The 22,668-nt window shown below is 38.6% G+C and overlaps 1 protein-coding gene across 6 annotated transcripts in view; it reads right to left on the bottom strand.

Moving 5' to 3' along the window:
• The window catches only part of LOC117321620 (valine--tRNA ligase-like), a 47,602-nt gene that overhangs the window by 8,818 nt on the left and 16,116 nt on the right, over positions 1-22,668 (bottom strand). For 5 of the 6 annotated variants that reach the window (XR_004531383.1, XR_004531384.1, XR_004531385.1 and 2 more), the window contains exons 2-24: positions 19,361-19,433; positions 18,641-18,741; positions 17,559-17,686; positions 16,420-16,584; positions 15,904-15,985; positions 13,551-13,670; positions 12,899-13,007; positions 12,230-12,409; positions 11,950-12,074; positions 10,752-10,855; positions 7,066-7,147; positions 6,667-6,743; positions 6,298-6,388; positions 5,929-6,034; positions 5,466-5,536; positions 4,644-4,769; positions 4,174-4,278; positions 3,446-3,514; positions 3,068-3,146; positions 2,425-2,552; positions 1,460-1,615; positions 742-948; positions 94-208 (exon numbers count right to left, since the gene is read on the bottom strand). Coding sequence is in view for 2 of the 6 variants with exons in the window: in XM_033876108.1 (XP_033731999.1) it covers positions 94-208; positions 742-948; positions 1,460-1,615; positions 2,425-2,552; positions 3,068-3,146; positions 3,446-3,514; positions 4,174-4,278; positions 4,644-4,769; positions 5,466-5,536; positions 5,929-6,034; positions 6,298-6,388; positions 6,667-6,743; positions 7,066-7,147; positions 10,752-10,855; positions 11,950-12,074; positions 12,230-12,409; positions 12,899-13,007; positions 13,551-13,670; positions 15,904-15,985; positions 16,420-16,584; positions 17,559-17,686; positions 18,641-18,741; positions 19,361-19,433 (2,599 nt within the window). In the remaining 4 variants the exon portion in view is untranslated. Of the gene's footprint in view, positions 1-93; positions 209-741; positions 949-1,459; positions 1,616-2,424; positions 2,553-3,067; positions 3,147-3,445; positions 3,515-4,173; positions 4,279-4,643; positions 4,770-5,465; positions 5,537-5,928; positions 6,035-6,297; positions 6,389-6,666; positions 6,744-7,065; positions 7,148-10,751; positions 10,856-11,949; positions 12,075-12,229; positions 12,410-12,898; positions 13,008-13,550; positions 13,671-15,903; positions 15,986-16,419; positions 16,585-17,558; positions 17,687-18,640; positions 18,742-19,360; positions 19,434-21,595; positions 21,729-22,668 lie in introns of those variants that run through there. The other variant, XM_033876109.1, reaches the window with a different exon arrangement.

Below are 22,668 nucleotides of genomic sequence, written 5' to 3'. Positions count from 1 at the left end.
CCATCAGCCTTGTTTTTACATCAGACAATACAAGCTTATATACATACCATCAGCCTTGTTTTTACATCAGACAATACAAGCTTATATACATACCATCAGCCTTGTTTTTGTTGGTTAAGTTGTAATCTGATCTCATTGAACGGATACTCTTGATGACATTCTGGACAAATTCTACCTCCTTCTCCAAGTCAGAGTTACGGTCTTGGTACTGAAAGACAAAAAGTTGTATCCCCAACAAAGACTTCTACCACAATAGTCTCACTTCATATCCTGTTGATTTTTAATTTGACACAAGTACAATTTGATTCTTTTGATGGTTCAAATTTTCATGCCTTAAAACAAGTCGTAAGTAAAAAGTTTTTTTTTCCCCCCGGAAATTGTGAAACAAACTACATTTATTATGTATTCAATAAGAATAGTGTTGGTGCTGACACATTGGAAATAAATCTGCTAAATAAACACTGGTGAGAAGCGCTGCTTTGATATTAAAACTCATCCCACGACACCATGAATTCTGCAGCATTTCATGACCCACATATGAAGTTCCAGTGACAAGTAGTAGAGAGCTCATTTGCACTTTGCCAGGGAAACTCATACCAAACAACGGAACATTACCAAGGGAAACAGGAATACATAATACAGGGTGATACTTGGACAGGTTTGACTCTACATGGTATCAACAGGGTATTTTGTTAATGGAAATTTTAATCAAATTAAATATTGCGTACAAAACCAACTTACATTTCCTGACTTTGGATATAGTGTAATACATATACTGGGTGGTTCTGAAGGAGTTCGTCGTGGCAACCGCTGGTACAGCTCCTCTGAGATGAACGGCATGAGAGGGTGGAGTAGGAGGAGACCCGCCTCCAAGCAGGAATACAGGACCTGACGTGTACAGTCTTTAGCCTCCTCATCAGTACCATAGATTACTGGCTTCGAGTTCTCCTAATATACACATACATTTATCCATGAGACATTTTCCAGTATTTTCAAAATATCTGAAAACATTTGGTTAATGAAAAATTAAACTCACAAGAAAACAACAATACTTCACAGCTATAACTAGATAAACAAAATCATACAAACTATTCCAACATTTTTTCAACATTTTTATATCATTGGGGTTAAAAAAAGTATTAGAATTAGTTTTGAAGAACATTTGCGACAACAGTTTTTAATTTCCAAGGTACACACAATATCAGAAGCAGTGACTATTAGAAAACCAGGATTATTTAAAACTTAGTAAACATGCACTACTGTATGACAAACTGAGGCGGATTGTGGTGTAATAGGAAGGAGTAATGTAAAATATCCTGCCCATACTGTGGCTCAAACTAGCAATCTCCCTCTTTTTCAGTGGACATTACCATTAGGCTAATTAGACTAAAGGGAAATCCCCACTAGCATGAGCTAGTAATGTGACCTATACTCTCCTACTTTACACACGTATACTTACTAAATACCAATCACAGAGTTCGTACAACCAGAAGTTGTAACAACAGGTAGTGACAGCAGGAAAGTCATAGCTACGGAATCCATATCCACACTGGTCTACAGCATAGGAGAGTCGACTGAGGATCCAACGGTCCATCTCCTTCTCTTTACCCGACAACTGACAATTAAAACGACCATAAATGTTTATCATTGTTACAACAACAGTGGCAATATCAATTCCAAGGTTTTACATTTTAAATATTTTCAATATTTTACATTTTCTGTTTTTCACAGGTTCAATATTGCCATTGTTTTTATCTGTTTGAAATTGAGGTTTATATCCTGATGATAGTAGATGCCATCTGAGATTGGTTTAGGTTACTATCACCTGTCATTTTTAAACACCAGTCAAAATCTGACAGGATTTTATGGCGTGGCATTGTCCTTCCAGCATAACTTTTGTTTGTCTGGAGAACTAAATGTTTCAACCAATCTCTTTGAAACTTTGTAGGTTTTACAATATCATGTTATCTATTTGTGATTTCCTGAGTGGCATACAATGCATTTTGTTTCAATTCTAAAAGGTTATGATAAATATAAGTTGTCTAATATAAACCTGACAGTGGTTACAAGGTTAAATGTACATTTGTACTTAAATTTACATGTCCTGTTGGGCTGAGTTTTAAATTTAAAAGAATACTACATGATTCAGTCCGTGGGAGGCATGTATCATAAAGTTTAAAACTTCTTGGGGGCCGTGGTGGCCAAATGGTTTAGGTGTACTGACACTTTATCACTAGCCCTCCACCTCTGGGTCGTGAGTTCGAAACCCACGTGGGGCTGTTGCCTGGTACTGACCGTAAGCCAGTGGTTTTTCTAGGGGTACTTCGGCTTTCCTCCACCTCCAAAACCTTAAATGTTCCTGGCTGTTAAAAGGACGTTAAACAAAATAAACCAAAGTTTAAACTTCTAGTGGGCTATTCTCACCTGTCGAGTGGCGTTGGGTTTGAAGTTTTCCCCCAGGGCTCCGAGAGCAAACTTGGTGGCATTCCACAACTTGTTACAGAAGAATCGGTATCCCTGGACACGGAGGACGTCCAGGTTGATATCACGACCTGTAATTACACACTTTCAAGATTTTAGTCTTCATTTCCTAATATACTAAATTACTAAACCTAACATTCAGGTAAAAACTGATAACCCCTGAGGACCACATAACTCACACTGTTTGTCTCCAATGAGGACTAAATAAATTCAAATGACAATACATGTACATGTATACAATGCGACCGATTCTAGAGGAGAAAGTTTATCTTTAAATACCATAATTCTATCAAGGGCCATTTTTTTGTTTTAGATAAGAATTACAGAATTTAATCCAGACCTGTGCATGTTCTTATACTGTAGGGGTAGTAGTCTACAATTCTTAGTATCTTTGGAAACTAAATGGTGGTCACATGTCACATGTTAAAGGAGGGCCATGATTTACCTTTCGATTAGAGCAGTATATCAAATTAAACCAATTTCAAATTAAACAATATATAGACAAAGAAGGCTCCTTGGGATCAAAGACATTAATGATAAATGACTTTTGTGAAATTAACATACAGCGACTTTTACAACCACTAACCTTGAGCTGTGTAGGCTAATAGTGCAAATCTGAGGGCATCTGTTCCACACTCTGGTATACCATTAGGGTAGTCTGCTTTCTATGTAAAAAAAACATTATATTATATATAAATATATACCATACAGAATTTTACAGGGAAATCTAAAATAAGAAATATCTTATCTTTATACCCATCCACTCCATAGTAACAAATTAAACAATTAAACGACATAAAAGTAATAACACAGAAACAATGATTGAGAAAAAATGCTAAAAATTCAAAATTATTAAAGTTTTAAAGATTACTGCTGAAGATTTCTTGACAGGACAATTAAAATTTCCATGCCATTTGTTTTTACGGTAAAACAACCTATAGTTAATAAGTTGAATGTCTGTTACCTGTCCCTCCTGAGCCTTGGCGATTTCCTTCTTTTCTAAGTTTCCATCTTCCAGTCTCTTGTGTAGCTCCTATAAATATTGAAATATTTACATTATTAATAAGGATTATCACACCTATCAACACATAAACATCTATGATAATATCGGAACTATGATAAAATTGGAACTATGATAATATCGGAACTATGATAAAATTGGAACTATGATAATATTGGAACTATGATGACATTGGAACTATGATAATATTGGAACTATGATAATATTAGAACTATGATAATACTGGAACTATGATAATATTGGAACTATGATAATATTAGAACTATGATAATACTGGAACTATGATAATTTTGGAACTATGATAATATTGGAACTATGATAATATTGGAACTATGATAATATTAGAACTATGATAATACTGGAACTATGATAATTTTGGAAAACTATGATAATATTAGAACTGTGATAATACTGGAACTATGATAATATTGGAACTATGATAATAAACCTGTTGTAGAGAAACTCATCAAAGATTTCTACCCATGATTCCTGATATTGATGACCCGTAATGCAGCCATCATTTCTGGCCTCAGAGTGGGTATTTCAAAATACTCTTGAGTCTGCACCAATGACACAAAAACATGAAATAACCACGCCCCTTCTTAATGTCATCAGGTCTACATCAGCCTGTGTGATGTCAGTATTAATACCACACATTATATTGTCCTTACTTCCAGGGTGATCCCGTGGATTACATCGATTGGATCAATGACGTTGCCTAGAGATTTAGACATTTTCCTTCCATGAGCATCCCTCACCATCGCATGGAGATACACCTGTACAACAATATACAGAACATATATATAACACTTAAATACTAAATTTTATATTACAATAAACTTTTCACATGGTTCGTACAGGTTTTTCATACCAAAATTCCAGCACTTTTCCTCAATTTTCCAGGTGCATTTTTTTTTGTCCAAACAAGGGAATGAGGTAATTTTTATCTCTGATATGATAAAAACAATAAAATTGTGTCATGTAAGTAATTTGCTCTAAATGCTGTATTGTAATAAATAACCAAACTTTGATCGCAATCTGAATATTATCAAAAAGGAAATATTTAATGATATCTAGTGTTTTATATTTTAAATTCTAGCACTCGACCTGTTTTTATATCTACAATGCTGTATAACCATACCTCTTTAAATGGAAGCTGACCCATTAACTCCAAGCCCATGGTGACCATACGAGCTACCCAGAAGAAGAGGATGTCATGGCCAGTCTCCAGCAGTGCGCCAGGGTAAAATGCTTGTAGTTCAGGGGTCTGCCAGAAAGAAAGTCACTCAACTTAACATATCAAGAACCAAATCTTCTTATAGTCTTTTGAATGTCTATCTGCTCTGATATACTACAGGCAGCAGCGTTATCTAGGAGGTTTTCATCAATACACTAGATATTTCCCTCTGCTTAGACATCATGTTCTCATGTTCGGAGACGTGTGACTCCAGGCCGGTGTTACAACATAACTACAATCCCCTACCTACAGTATATCAAAGTGGATAGATAGTCAGAATCATTCGGACTTATTTTCTTATAGATCCAAAATCTACTCTGGTGTATATTACTACAAATGAACAGATTCACTAACAAACTGGGCCCAGTTGTTCAAAAGGTGATTAGCTTAATCACTTGATTAGTGAAAATCTCCCTGTGCCTTTACTTCAAAACCTCTGAGTGTATATTCTTTAAAATAGGCAGGTAGGAGGAAACTGAGGAGTGTTGTAGTTTTATGAAATTTTGTCAAATAAGTTTTACCAGAAATCATTTTATCAAAATTTTAATATTGTTGTTAAACTGTGATTAGCCTTATCACCTTTTGAACAACTGGGCCCTGATTACTATCTACCCCCTCAACAAAGTAGGGGTATAATAATGTATCTAGTCAAAATAACTACATATTTATGTACTTGGGGTTAGTATACGATTCATAGAGTAATGATTGAACACCAAATTTATTTACCTTTTCTGGCCATCCAAAGATGGAGAATGGAAATATTCCTGACGAGAACCACGTATCCAACACATCCTCGTCTGAAAATACAGTTACATAAAATTTCATAAAATACAAAGATTTGTGCCTGGAACCAGCTTAATTTCTATGGTAACTTCTGTTAATGATTGATATTTACTAGTCTCCTGACCTGTGACTATATCTGCAGGATTTATTAAAGAATTCATTCCTAGTGTTCATTATACACATGATTTATTCTATAGAACTATTCCCCCATGTCCTCGGGTGCATGCTTTAAGAAATGCTTTCTCATACCCAATAGAACTTATTTTAATCTGAAGTGTAGCAGTCACACAAACATCCAATTAATGACAAAATATTAATAATTTTAAAGGAACATGTGGATATGTTCCATCAATGTAAGTATGTAACCAAGCAACAATGACCCTGACCTACTGTGAGATGAACTGACCTTGTTTGAGAGATATTTTGTCCTCGCTGACCTTGAAACGTTCTGCAGCTTTCTGTCGGACTTCCTCCTCGGATCGCCCGCTCACCCAGTACTTTTCGTCAGTGTCCTATGTACAGTAAATTTGATAGAGTTTGAGGTTCACAGATTAAAACACTACCACATGCTAGTCAGTCAGACATGGAGGGGTTACTGGTGTACACTTCATATTTCATGTATATTCCTACCGCATTATTGATTTACAACAGTTTTAAATCAAAGTGAAAACGACAACAATAATTACTGTGTTAATAAGTAATTCTTTGAGTAAACCATTAGCTGATCTACATAATTATTTAAAGTGGTGCTGTTCCTTATAAGTGACCCACTTACCTCCCCTGGAGGAACAGATTGGTCATCAACGGTGATGAAATAAGCGGGTATGCGATGCCCCCACCACAGCTGTCTGGATATGCACCAATCCCTTTTGGTCAGAAAATTAGTCACCAATAAAAACACATGTAGTTCTAAGTGATAAAGGTGGTCTGTATGGATTTCCAATTAATTCTCTCTTAATATTCAACTAATTATCTCTAAATATCCAGCTAATTATCTATTCAATGGTGTAAACATTTTATTAATCTAACACAAAATATTGTCAAATCGTAGACCCTTTGTTTCATAGGTCAGGTAAGCCTGTATATGATACAGACATTGACTAGAGCCTTGACTGTATACCAGTGGGGTAACTGATCATTATACCTGGAGTTTTCCAGCCAGTGGTACCAGGTTTTCTCATGCATGTCTGGGATGAGTTTCAGCTCCCCTTCTCTCACGGCCTGTCAATGTAATCACAAATACTATGAGCTGCAGTGCATTACTATTGACTGAAAAACTGGAGCATTTATATAACTCTTTGTCTTGAATTCTAAAAACTGTCTGAAATATAACTACTGGTAATAAGTGCAATCATTCAGATCCACTTATTGAACTGAGAAAAATTAAATGATTTGTCCAATTTCAGTTTCATTTATACATGAGTCCATGGACGCTGGAAATATTCATTCTATATTTAGCCCAAATCCCTTCAGCTGTTCTAGACAAGTAGAATTTGCAGAAAAAATGTCCCAATGGATCACTTGGCCTGTGTTAATTACCTACCTTAACTGCCTTGTCAGCCATGGACTGCATACTGACATACCACTGGGGCTTGAGTAGGGGCTCTATCACATCTTTGGAGCGGCTGAAACAGGAAAACAGGTAAAATTATGTGCATTTACAAGGTTGACACATGTATCTTGTCAAATGGAGACACCATCCCTTCGTGGCACACAATCCTTACATAGGAGACACAGTCCCTACAGGATACACGATCCTACAGGATACACAGTCCCTACAACAGACACAGTCACTACAGGATACACAGTCCCTACAGGACACACAGTCCCTACAGGATACACAGTCCCTACATGATACACAGTACCTACAGGATACACAGTCCCTACAGGATACACAGTCCCTACAGGATACACAGTACCTACAGGATACACAGTACCTACAGAATACACGGTCCCTACAGGATACACGGTCCCTAAAGGATACACAGTCCCTACAGGATACACGGTCCCTACAGGACACACAGTCCCTACAGGATACACGGTCCCTACAGGATACACGGTCCCTACAGGATACACGGTACCTACAGGATACACTGTCCCTACAGGATACACGGTCCCTACAGGATACACAGTCCCTACAGGATACACAGTACCTACAGGATACACAGTCCCTACATGATACACAGTCCCTATGAGATACACGGTCCCTACAGGATACACAGTCCCTACAGGATACACAGTCCCTTCAGGATACACAGTCCCTACAGGATACACAGTCCCTACAGGATACACGGTCACTACAGGATACACGGTACCTACAACAGACACGGTCCCTACAGGATACACGGTCCCTACAGGATAAATGATCCCTACAGGATACACGGTCCCTACAGGATACACAGTCCCTACAGGATACACGGTCCCTACAGGATAAATGATCCCTACAGGATACACAGTCCCTACAGGATACACAGTCCCTACAGGATACACGGTCCCTACAGGATACACGGTCCCTACAGGATACACGGTCCCTACAGGATACACGGTCCCTACAGGATACACAGTCCCTACAGGATACACGGTACCTACAGGATACACGGTCCCTACAGGATACACGGTCCCTACAGGATACACGGTCCCTACAGGATACACAGTCCCTACAGGATACACGGTCCCTACAGGATACACGGTCCCTACAGGATACACGGTCCCTACAGGATACACGGTCCCTACAGGATACACGGTCCCTACAGGATACACAGTCCCTACAGGATACACGGTCCCTACAGGATACACAGTCCCTACAGGATACACAGTCCCTACAGGATACACAGTCCCTACAACAGACACGGTCCCTACAGGAGACACGGTCCCTACAGGATACACGGTCCCTACAGGATACACGGTCCCTACATGATACACAGTCCCTACAGGATACACGGTCCCTACAGGATACACGATCCCTACAGGATACACGGTCCCTACAGGATACACAGTCCCTACAGGATACACGATCCCTACAGGATACACAGTCCCTACAGGATAAACAGTCCCTACAGGATACACAGTCCCTACAGGATACACAGTCCCTACAACAGACACGGTCCCTACAGGATACATGATCCCTACAGGATACACGGTCCCTACAGGATACACAGTCCCTACAGGATACACGGTCCCTACAGGATACACGGTCCCTACAGGATACACGGTCCCTACAGGATACACAGTCCCTACAGGATACACAGTACCTACAGGATACACAGTCCCTACAGGATACACGGTCACTACAGGATACACGGTCCCTACATGATACACGGTCCCTACAGGATACACGGTCCCTACAGGATACACGGTCCCTACAGGATACACAGTCCCTACAGGATACACGGTCACTACAGGATAAATGATCCCTACAGGCTACACGGGCCCTACAGGATACACGGTCACTACAGGATACACAGTCCCTACAGGATACACGGTCCATACAGGAGACACGGTCCCTACATGATACACAGTCCCTACAGGATACACAGTCCCTACAGGATACACAGTCCCTACAGGATACACAGTCCCTACAGGATACACAGTCCCTACAGGATACACAGTCCCTACAGGATACACGGTCCCTACAGGATACACGGTCCCTACAGGACACACAGTCCCTACAGGATACACAGTCCCTACAGGATACACAGTCCCTACAGGATACACAGTCCCTACAGGATACACGGTCACTACAGGATAAATGATCCCTACAGGATACACGGGCCCTACAGATTACACGGTCACTACAGGATAAATGATCCCTACAGGATACACGGGCCCTACAGGATACACAGTCCCTACAGGATACACGGTCCATATAGGAGACACGGTCCCTACAGGATACACGGTCCCTACAGGATAAACAGTCCCTACAGGATACACGGTCCCTACAGGATACACGGTCCATACAGGAGACACGGTCCCTACAGGACACACGGTCCCTACAGGATACACGGTCCCTACAGGATAAACAGTCCCTACAGGATACATGGTTCCTATAGGATACACCGTCACTACAGGATACACGGTCCCTACAGGATAAACAGTCCCTACAGGATTCCCTACAGGATACACGGTCCATACAGGAGACACGGTCCCTACAGGACACACGGTCACTACAGGATACACGGTCCCTACAGGATACACGGTCCCTACAGGATACACGGTACCTACAGGATACACAGTCCCTACAGGATACACAGTCCCTACAGGATACACAGTCCCTACAGGATACACAGTCCCTACAGGATACACAGTCCCTACAGGATACACGGTCCCTACAGGATACACGGTCCCTACAGGATACACGGTCCCTACAGGATACACGGTACCTACAGGATACACAGTCCCTACAGGATACACAGTCCCTACAGGATACACGGTCCCTACAGGATACACAGTCCCTACAGGATACACAGTCCCTACAGGATACACGGTACCTACAGGATACACGGTCCCTACAGGATACACAGTCCCTACAGGATACACAGTCCCTACAGGACACATGGTCCCTACAGGATACACGGTCCCTACAGGATACACGGTCCCTACAGGATACACAGTCCCTACAGGATACACAGTCCCTACAGGATACACGGTCCCTACAGGATACACGGTACCTACAGGATACACAGTCCCTACAGGATACACAGTCCCTACAGGATACACGGTCCCAACAGGATACACGGTCCCTACATGATACACGGTCCCTACAGGATACACAGTCCCTACAGGATACACAGTCCCTACAGGATAAATGATCCCTACAGGATACACGGTCCCTACAGGATACACGGTCCCTACATGATACACAGTCCCTACAGGATACACAGTCCCTACAGGATACACAGTCCCTACAGGATACACGGTCACTACAGGATACGCGGTCCCTACAGGATACACAGTCCCTACAGGATACACGGGCCCTACAGGATACACGGTCACTACAGGATAAATGATCCCTACAGGATACACGGGCCCTACAGGATACACGGTACCTACAGGATACACGGTACCTACAACAGACATGGTTCCTAAAGGATACAGAGTCTCTACAGGATAAATGATCCCTACAAGATACCGGTACATGGTTCCTAAAGAATAGAGGGTATGTACTTAAGAAACTGCTAATGACAAACAAAACAAAATACAAGCAATTGTTGATATGAAAGACATACTTACCTACAGATAGGTACAACCATAGGATTTTCTTTGGTCTCCCTATAGAGACCTTTTTTTTTGAGGCCTTCCAGAACAGCTAATCGTGCATCAAATCTCCTCATACCCTGGAAATACACAGTAAAATCAGCTCCGTATTACATAGATATAAGTATGTAAACTGTGTACATCATAAATTCATAATATTTTTTCATACAAACATGCCAACCGAAGCAGATGGTATAATAGTGAATTAGTAAGTAAACAATTAATACACATTCAAGTCACATAATACATCCCATCTAGAACTGGATTAGTAATACCTTTAACTACATGTAGGAGTAAACTTGGACCTTGAAATCAGTGGATTGGGGTAAACTTGGACCCTGAAATCAGTGGATTGGGGTGAACTTGGACCCTGAAATCAGTGAATTGGGATAAACTTGGACCCTGAAATCAGTGGATTGGGGTAAACTTTGACCATGAAATCAGCGAATTGGGGAAAACTTGGACTTTGAAATCAGTGGATTAGGGTGAACTTGGATCTTGAAATCAGTGGATTAGGGTGAACTTGGACTCTGAAATCAGTGGATTGGGGTAAACTTGGACTCTGAAATCAGTGGATTGGGGTAAACTTGGACCTTGAAATCAGTGGATTAGGGTGAACTTGGACCTTGAAATCAGTGGATTAGGGTGAACTTGGACTCTGAAATCAGTGGATTAGGGTGAACTTGGACTCTGAAATCAGTGGATTGGGGGTAAACTTGGACTCTGAAATCAGTGGATTGGGGTAAACTTGGACCTTGAAATCAGTGGATTGGGGTAAACTTGGATCCTGAAATCAGTTGATTAGGATTAACTTGGACCCTGCAATCAGTGGATTGGGGCAAACTTTGTCATTGAAACCAGTTGATTGGGGCAACTTTGACCTTGAAATCAGTGAATTGGGGTAATTTTGACCTTTAAATCAGTGGATTAGGGTAAACTTGGACCCTGAAATCAGTGATTAGGGTAAACTTGAACCTTGCAATTAGTGGATTGGGGTAAACTTTGACATTGAAATCAGTGGATTGGGGTAACTTTGACCTTGAAATCAGTGAATCGGGGTAAATTTGGACCTTGAAATCAGTGGATTGGGTTAAACTTGGACCTTGAAATAAGTAACTTAAAGAAAACTTTGACCTTCAAATCAATAACTTGGACTTTTAAATTAGTAACTTACAGCAAATTCTCCACAATCTGGTGTCATGTTGCCCTTGTCATCTATAATGGTGAGAAAAGGCATGTTGTGGCGTACCCCAACCTCATAATCATTGTGGTCATGGGCAGGTGTAATCTTCACAGCACCTACATAAGAGAGAACACAATTTCTTCATCTAATCAGCAAGTAAAATGAACACAAAAATAATTCATCAATTCTTAATCAAATATTCATAGTTAATTATTGAATGTGGATTTTTCCATCAATCAATATTTTACATCTAAATGCAAAGAAGTCATACCTGTTCCGAAGTTCCTATCTACAAAGTCGTCTAGGACGATGGGCATACGTCTGTCGATGAAAGGATGAGTGACAAACCTGCCATGTAGGTGTTTGTATCGGTCATCCTCAGGATGGACGGCCACACCTGTATCACCCAGCATTGTCTCAATACGAGTGGTAGCCACAACAATCTCCTCATCTGTCAATGTAACAAGTATATCACCAATAACAACAAAGTGGGGCTGCACATTCATATCAATATCCTCCCATCACCTCATCAATAAATTTAATCTGTCCAAGGGTTTATGAAATATCTTGTGCACAAGCTTTTTGATTTCAAATAGGGTAAGTGTGACCTTTGACCTGTTCAGGATTTCTATTTTCAATATTTTACAGGACATGATAAAATCATGAGAACCAAATACCCTGAAAAATTGAATCAAAAGAGAAAATAAAGTTGATTTTATAACGTAATGAAAAAATACATCCTTTTTATTACCATTTTGTTTTTGTTCTTGTAAAACTAAAAAATATGAATGAAAATATTGAAGGCCAAATGAAAAACAGAATTAGAAGGTAAAATTTCTTACAAGAAGGTGAGAAAATAATAACAAGGACTTTGAATAAGACGTCAATTAAGTAATCAAAATCAGTCTGAATATTTACACAACTGATGATGTATGGTTACCTGAGCCTTCTACTGGATAGGCAAATGACACAATCACACCAAACTCAATCTTTTCTTTGTACCCAGCTACAGGTAACATGGTACGACCAGGTATTTCCTTCTTGTCTACCTGTAATTAGTGATTAATGTAGCTTAGATTTCACATAGGTCTGGTCAGGGAGACAACGGTGGGGAGAACTGGTACGAGTTAAAATTTTCGGGGTATTATGGTATATGTTGGTTTCATTATGAATTTGTTTTTCTGTTACTCAAAAACGCTGCAGGCCAAATTTAATAAAAATCCAAATCTTCACCCAAAGATGCGCCAGGTCAAAGTTGATTAAAATTAATTCACCTCAACAGAAGGAGATTTTAGATAGCCTCCTCTATTTCATATTGGGGAAAGATAAGATACTACTTCTACTTCTACTTCTACTTCAATTTCAAACTCAAAGTTCACAACAGAAAATTGGAAACTGTAGAGAAAAATGTATTTTATTACATCATTAATAGAAAATTCTTGAGGTGAATCCAGTGGATTCCATAAACCAAGGGAGATAATCCATTTATTGTTCACAACATGGACCAACTCAGCTTTATGTCATGCATGACAAAATTTGAAACAAGAACAATAACATGTTATGGGATATCATGTGAACTTTGAAATACTGACCTCGATTTCTGAGATGGCTGAATTGAGTGTACAGGACCAGTTTACAAGGCGTACACTACGGTAAATCAGTCCTTTTTCATGTAATTGTATGAATGCTTCCTGTACTGCCCGCACCAATTTCTGTCAATCATAATAAAACATAAACTATGAAAATACTGGATGTTAAGTATTTTCTAGCATATCTTTCATTAAAAAGTGTATCAAATCTAAATATGAAGATGAAGATAAGAAAACCCCTTGCTTCATAAATAAATTGTATCGAGAATGGAAGAAGAAACCAGCCAAAATCTCATACCTGCCCCCCTTCCTCCCCCTCTCTAGGTGCAGGTTGTTTACAGTGATCTGACAGTTGCATGCCAGCATATCTAGGTGAATTGATGACAAAACCAGAAGAAAAAGCGGAGTCCTTTTGAGGAAAACAGCTGTGGTTAACAATTCAATAAACACAATAGAGCGGCCAGGTCCATGTTTGCTATTTCACGGATCTGTATGATATTGTTTTATATATTAAAACAAACAGCATGACCAATCAGAAAATTAAAGAGAATACAGGTTTAACGACCACCAGGCTTCCAAATTATAACAAGAGGCCCATGGGCCTTAACAGTCACCTGAGATTTGAATATTTCAGTTAATTTAATTGACCCTTTTTGAACCCACCCATCAGCCCCTAGGGGTCAGTCAGGGCCAACAGGTGTATACCATTAAGCTGTCATCCAATGCTGATAATGTTAACAAAGTTAGAATGAATTCTGATAGAAATCACACAAATATGGTCAAAAATGTGATTTCCCTATATAAACTATAGTAAAATCTACCCCCTCCCCAGGGGCAAACTTGTGACCCCAGGGTCATGAAGTTAATTACATTAGTAAAGCACTATAAGACCCTTCCACCTATGAAGAGTATTTGATTCTGTCTTAATTGGGTCTTGAGAAGAAGATCTTTGAAATTTCAGTCTATTTGACCCTTTTTAGCCCCGCCCATCAGCCCCTGGGGGTCAGTCAGGGCCAACATGTGCATACCATCACACTGCCATCCAAAGCTGATAATGTTAACCAAATTAGAATCAATTCCAATAGAAATCCAACAAATAATAGTCAAAAATGAGATTTCCCTATATAAACTATAGTAAATTTTACCCCCTCCACAGGGGCAAATGTGAGACCCCAGGGTCAGGAAATTCACAATTTTGGTAAAGCACCTTAAGACCCTTCAATCTATGAAGAGTATTTGATTCCATCATATCTGAGATTAGAGAAGAAGATTTTTGAAATTTCAGTCTATTTGACCCTTTTTAGCCCCGCCCATCAGCCCCTGGGGGTCAGTCAGGGCCAACATGTGCATACCATCACACTGCCATCCAAAGCTGATAATGTTAACCAAATTAGAATGAATTCCAATAGAAATCCAACAAATAATAGTCAAAAATGTGATTTCCCTATATAAACTATAGTAAAGTTTACCCCCTCCCCAGGGGCAAGCCTGAGACCCCAGGGTCAGGAAATTCACAATTTTGGTAAAGCACATTAAGACTCTTCCATCTATGAAGAGTGTTTGATTCCACCATATCTGAGAGTAGAGAAGAAGATTTTTGAAGTTTTTGTTAATTTGACCCTTTTTAGCCCCGCCCATTAGCCCCTGGGGGGTCAGTCAGGGCCAACATGTGCATACCATCAATCTGTTATCCCATACTGATAATGTTAACCAAGTTAGAATGAATTCCAATAGAAATCCAGCATGGATAGAATGTATGGGCATAACATAATTATCTATATATACCGGTAGGTAATATATATGCTCAACGCCAAATTAAAACCCTAGATTTAATGGAAATCGCTAAATTTCAACTCGCCAAAATTTAACTTCCAGTTTTCATGACCAAATCGCCAAATTTTATGACCGCTAAAATTTCCCGCTATACGGTAAACTATAGTAAAGTTTACCCCCTCCCCAGGGGCAAACCCGAGACCCCTGGGTCATGAAATTCACAATTTTGGTAAAGCACCTTAAGACCCTTCCATCTATGAAGAGTGTTTGATTCCACTATATCTGAGAGTAGAGAAGAAGATTTTTTAAGTTTTAGTCAATTTGACCCTTTTTAGCCCCGCCCCTCAGGCCCCTTGGGGGTGGGGACCATATAATTCACAATTTTGGTTGACCTTTAGCCATAGAAGCTTCCTGCCAAATTTCATTGAATTTGGTTTAGGGGTTTTGGAGAAGAAGTCGAAAATGTAAATTGTTTACGGACGCACGACGCACGACGCACGACGACGGACAAAAGGGGATTAGAATAGGTCACTTGAGACTTTGTCTCAGGTGACCTAATAAACAGACACGATTTCAGACTTACAGGATCCATGGTGAAGCAGGCTCTTTCCCAGTCGTAGGAGCCACCAAGCTTCCTCAACTGGTGGTATATACGGTCTCCTTTCCTACAGGCAAACAAACGTAAGTCTCACAAATATTCTGTGTGCAGGGAATTCTCTTTTTCCCTGGATTTATAAATAACTCTTTATCCTTTTCCAAATAATGTTCCCATTTTACAACATAATGTTTGAAAGAAAAGTATTCTTAACATCCATGAGCTGTTAACTGTTCAGAAACCTTTACTTACAAATATTATGTTCACCACAAAAAGGATCTGTATTGAATACCATAAGGTATCCATTAATTTGTTATATCAAATGACAGGAGTGTTAGTTCTCCGATCTTTCATAGTTTTTCAGTTTACAATTTATAGGTATTATATAAAAATATAATAATATGTACTAACTTTTTGCCAATTTACAAACAATTTTGTATCTGATAGCAATTAGATGAATTTAATTTTATTAAAAAACCTATTACCAAAGAAGGTGTATCTTACTCATTTTTCCACTTCCATACTTCGTCCACAAATTTCTCCCGGCCCAGGTCATGTCGTGTAAGATTTCTTTCTCTCTTGATCTTCTTTTCTACCATAACTTGTGTGGCAATTCCTGCATGGTCACAGCCTGGGTTCCATAACGTCATCTTCCCATTCATTCGATTCCTGAGTAAAGGTATTGCAAAGTGAAAGTACACTGTAGTATGGAACTAGAACTGTCGCCAGGATGGCTGACTAATACCCCCGCAATCTGCACGAGTCAATGGTGAATTGGAACTGTTATTTAGAGGCTAACTAAGATAACCCAGTAATATAGTGACCAGTTGCCATAGCAACCATAATTTTGAAAAAAAAGAAAGAAAGTGGCATGCACATCTACACATGGTCCTCTATATTTGTGTGAAGTTTCATTGAAATCAGCCCTTCGGTTTAGGAGGAGTTGTCCAGACAAACTTAAAGTTATGGTTCTTATCGGAAAACCTGTTTATAGTGACCAGTTGCCATAGCAACCATAATTTTGAGAAAAATAAAGTGGCATGCACATCTACACATGATCATTAATATTTGTGTGAAGTTTCATCGGAATTGGCCCATCGGTTTAGGAGGAGTTGTCCGGACAAACTTAAAGTTATGGTTCTTATCAGAAAACCTGTTTATAGTGACCAGTTGCCATAGCAACCATAGTTTTGAGAAAAATAAAGTGGCATGCACATCTACACATGATCATTAATATTTGTGCGAAGTTTCATCGGAATTGGCCCATCGGTTTAGGAGGAGTTGTCCGGACAAAATGCGTCTACAGACAGACGGACGGACGGACAACCTGATTCAAGTATACCCCCCTAACTTCGTTGCGGGGGTATAATTATGAAGATATTCTTACAGCAACACAAGATGTTCAGAATATTTTACAGTACAGATATTTTACACCTATTCATGTCACCAGAGTATGTCAAACCTGCTTTAGTAATTACCTGATATGCATGTAAATCTGCCATAACTTTGAATTTAATAGGCATTGCAAGTTAGTATGTCTGTGTAAGATTTTTGTTTTTGTTTTTGTTTTTGTTTTTTTTTTTACAAAAAGGACTACGGTAGTGACAAAAAATAAAAATAAGTATTCACAGAGATACACTCACCATCTTACAATACAGTCCTCTACTGCTGTAGTGAGTGCGTGTCCCAGATGGAGGGAACCTGTGACATTTGGGGGAGGAATCACGATTACAAACTTATCCTCATATGGCACACTGTTGATGTCACGACCCTGGAAATAACATCAGAGAAAACATATACAAAGCATATATCCACAGAGGTGTTTCAGTGTACAATATTGTAATCAAATTGGCATAGTGTTTCGGCAACAACATAATCTGTGTGAGTAAGGCAAACCGTGAAGTATACTTTATATAAAATCTGATCAGAGGATGTTTTTAAAACTAGACTATCTGTAGGACTACTCCCCATTTTTGCTATCAAATTCAGATTTAACAATCTGAAACACTCATTCCATATTTGCAAAAGTGTCTAGTGATTCTTGAAATATGGAAATAGCTTTTTTTGCCAAAATTTAACATTGATACATATATGGGGGGGAAATATTTCCAAAATACTGAATTCAGTAAGCTGATGTTGGCAGACCAGAGTGGTGACAACAATGCTCAATATATATAATTCAATTTTTTTCTGAGTTCATGATCAAGAAAAGCAAATCCTACTAAACTATTTTTGAACTAAATATCTATTAATTTTTATCAAATCCTATTAAACTATTTTTGAACTAAATATTTATTAACTTTCATCACAATGAAATGCGGTTGAGCATGCATTGACTATACAATAAATGTAATGAACTTAATGGGTATCAATCTGTACTATGTCCCTTGCCTGAACAAAAGCATTACAAAGTAGGCTTAATACACCCCTCTGACCCACGGAATTATTTTTATTTATCCAGGAACGTTAAGTCTGGAAGTGACCAAAATTTGAAAAATAGAAATTATTTCTATGAAGTAAATCAACACCATTATATTGTTAGACCTCATAAGAACATTCATGTCAACAACTCGGACAATATTACATAACCTGACTAATCTGTAGGCCACTAAAGAAACTTGAACCTAAAAAACAGGCCTCAAAAAGGGAATTAAGTGAGAAAAGACAGTGGACGGTATACCATAATAAGTCTGTTAAAATGTGACAGATATATAAAAACACATACCCCATATTCTGGTTTGAAGAAGCCCTGACCATTCCACCACTCATACCATGCTGCCTCCACATAATGGGGACTGTAGGAATCTGGCATGTCACCGGATATATCTGTAGGAACAGAAAAATACATGTTTATCGGAGATTTATTATTGAACTGGAGATGAGTGAAGATAGTGTCATACCGTATTTACTCTGTAATACACCCGGGGACCAATTACATGTACACAGTGTCAATAAAACCAGGGGTGGGCTTATTGTAGGACAATCAAACAATATTCATCAGCAATTCACCACACTGCAATAGACATGGTTGGGCTTATTACCAGGCATGGGGCTGTTGTGAAATAACCTGTCACAAAACAGCATTACATAATTTCTGTTACATGCATATGAAAGTACCATTGTCCAAATTGGTATCTAAAGAAAAGTACAGTAGCAACATAGTTAGAACATCTTACCTTTTTGTATCAACACAAACAGAAAGTAAACATCTTACATTTCGTATTAACACACAGTTAAAACATCTTACCTTTTGTATTAACACACAGTTAAAACATCTTACCTTTCGTATTAACACACAGTTAAATGATCATACCTTTTGTATTAACACAAAGTTAAATTATCTTACCTTTTGTATTAACACAAAGTTAAATTATCTTACCTTTTGTATTAACACACAGTTAAATTATCTTACCTTTTGTATTAACACAAAGTTAGAACATCTTACCTTTTTTCTCCCCTGGTTTGGTTGGCTTGTTATATGTTATTGTAGCTTTCTCCTTTTTTGGTTCTTTTTTCTTCTGTAAATACATCAAATAAACAAAAACATATTTTAAAAGCTGTGTGTAATTATTTTAAATTACAAACTTTCACATTGTATTGCTTGAAAGACAATGGCTATGTGTTTAGATAATGTAGGGTTCACTTTCAGGACACTGGACAATTGCAGTGGACATTTGCTTTGTGTTCTTTATGGGTTTGGAAATAACTGTCCTTGCATGCTTTTTAAACAACCAATAATTCATGCACTTTTTGGATTCAATGTACCGTTGCATGTAGTACACCCATGTCTTAACCCCTATAACTCTGAGTGATAATGACCATACATGTAGTACACCCATGTCTTAACCCCTATAACTCTGAGTGATAATGACCATACATTTTAGAAAGTTTTTAACATAGTTCAAACACTAGGTCTGCTGAACACAAAGGTTTTTAGTTGCTTTGTATGTAGTAAATGCTGCCTTCTGAAATGCCAACTATACATTGTATATAGCCTATCTCAGTACTGTAATGACCATCCTTGCAATGCTTGCATACTTAGTCAGTCATATCATCTCTAACTTTAACTTAGACAAGTGAAATGTGCAGGGAAAACTTGTATTAGCTTAATTGTTCAATTAAATCATACCCATGCAGAGCCATGAAGAATTTTATTTATATCACATCACAGCATCAGATAGATATTGAGTTACAGGCAAACAAACAAATGCCCAAACTAGCACTCCCTGTTTGATGAAAGATAACCTCGTACAGGAAATGCCAGTCTGTGATAAAATACAAAATATATATGTATCCTAAACAGATATATAGGGAGGCAGACATCTGAAAATATACCACAGTTTAGGGAGGGAGACAAGATTCCCTCTCTCACAATACCATATATAGTTTAGGGAGGGAGACAAGATTCCCTCTCTCACAATACCATATATAGTTTAGGGAGGGAGACAACATTCCCTCTCTCACAATACCATATATAGTTTAGGGAGGGAGACAACATTCCCTCTCTCACAATACCATATATAGTTTAGGGAGGGAGACAACATTCCCTCTCTCACAATACCATATATAGTTTAGGGAGGGAGACAAGATTCCCTCTCTCACAATACCATATATAGTTTAGGGAGGGAGACAAGATTCCCTCTCTCACAATACCATATATAGTTTAGGGAGGGAGACAAGATTCCCTCTCTCACAATACCATATATAGTTTAGGGAGGGAGACAAGATTCCCTCTCTAACAATACCATATATAGTTTAGGGAGGGAGACAAGATTCCCTCTCTCACAATACCATAGTTTAGGGAGGGAGACAAGATTCCCTCTCTCAATATACAATAGTTTAGGGAGGGAGACAAGATTCCCTCTCTCACAATACCATATATAGTTTAGGGAGGGAGACAAGATTTCATCTCTCACAATACCATATATAGTTTAGGGAGGGAGACAAGATTCCCTCTCTCACAATACCATATATAGTTTAGGGAGGGAGACAAGATTCCCTCTCTAACAATACCATATATAGTTTAGGGATGGAGACAATATTTCCTCTCTCAATATACAATAGTTTAGGGAGGGAGACAATATTTCCTCTCTCAATATACAATAGTTTAGGGAGGGAGACAAGATTCCCTCTCTCACAATACCATATATAGTTTAGGGAGGGAGACAAGATTCCCTCTCTCACAATACCATAGTTTAGGGAGGGAGACAACATTCCCTCTCTCACAATACCATATATAGTTTAGGGATGGAGACATGATTTCATCTCTCACAATATATATCGTAGTTTTAATATCACAGTAGGAAAGTTTTGAATAATATCTGAAGGTGTATGACTTTATATGTTGTAGTTGAAAAAATATGTCTTGACAACAAAGAATATTTCATTGATAAGAGAAGTCTTTACTTTCCCATGGGTACACCCTAACATGATCCTATCTGAACAAACAATCTATGATTTCATTAACAGCCTGTCATCCAGTGGACAAGGACACACTGACATATTGACAGCTCCAATAAATAACTCCTCTCCCTCTTCTCCCTCTCCACCTAACATTCTATTGACATATCTCAACAGCAATAATTCCTAGGGTCTTATACACAGCCTCACTGACTAGGGGAAATCAGTCCAAATTAATTAAGAAACAAATTACTTTAAAAAGTAAAGTAATTTATCAAACCTTTTTTCATAATATACATTGAAAGTGTAGGGTACAGTTGTCCATACATAACATACCAGTACACAGATCTAGCTGTTTGGCATTCAGATCACACTGACCAACAGGCCTGTTAGGTAACACTCCTGAATCACATTGCCCTTTCTCACAGCAGGGACCACCAACTGACCTGACCTATATTGCCAACACTCTGGACATGCACAAGCAGTAAAAGATGGACTGTATTTTGGACTTTAGTTCACACCCCACTCAATTATACAAATGTACCAGCTTGAAATCATGTTTTTACACAAATTTCAAAATACATATGTAGCTGTATTCTGTCATATAGAACACTCATGAACAGTATAACTATTTGGGTTACAACAGGAAGATTTTGACCAGTTTAACATCATTTTTACACATAGCTGAGATTCTTGGATGTCATTTGATCCATTTAGTTTGAACACAAAGTTGGGTTAACTAACAAACCTGTTTCAACTACACAATCCACACTGGTACTATCTTGTAATTGGAATGAGCAATGAAAAATATCCTACCCATGCTGGGACTCAAATTCCAACAAGTTCAAAAGAGGTAAAGTGAGCGGAGCCTGCACCCTTTATATAGAGTTGATTAGGGTGCCACAATGCTTCAATCTTAGCCTTTCAACAGGTGTGAGCAATGAAATTGTAACTCACAAATATACGTGAGTATCCATTCAAAGTCATAGAAAAGTAAAATACACTGTAGCGACTCAAAATCTGAACTATGAGTTATCTCCCTTCTGCCAAATATGCATGTTACAGCTGCTTTTGAACTATGTAATTCCAAGAATAACTTTTGTATCATGAGCTGAGCAGATCATTGATGACAGACATGAAAGTGTCACTTTATACTGTACAGCATTTGGAGGTTTGGGGTTAGAATCCCAATGGAGTCTATTGTAATTTTAAACAGTCAACACACTGATGGTGATGGGTAATAAATATATAAGTTAATCATGTTGAACACAGAAACCTATTATTTTGTGATCATGTACCTGAGAATATTTCCCTAGAGCCTTAGTTCACTCAGGAAACAGCCAGACCAGAATT

Source organism: Pecten maximus, chromosome 2 (genome assembly GCF_902652985.1).
Source record: "Pecten maximus chromosome 2, xPecMax1.1, whole genome shotgun sequence".
NCBI classification, from domain to species: Eukaryota; Metazoa; Mollusca; class Bivalvia; order Pectinida; family Pectinidae; genus Pecten; species Pecten maximus.
The sequence above is the reverse complement of the archived record's forward strand: the minus strand, read 5'-3'. Positions and strand labels throughout refer to the sequence as shown.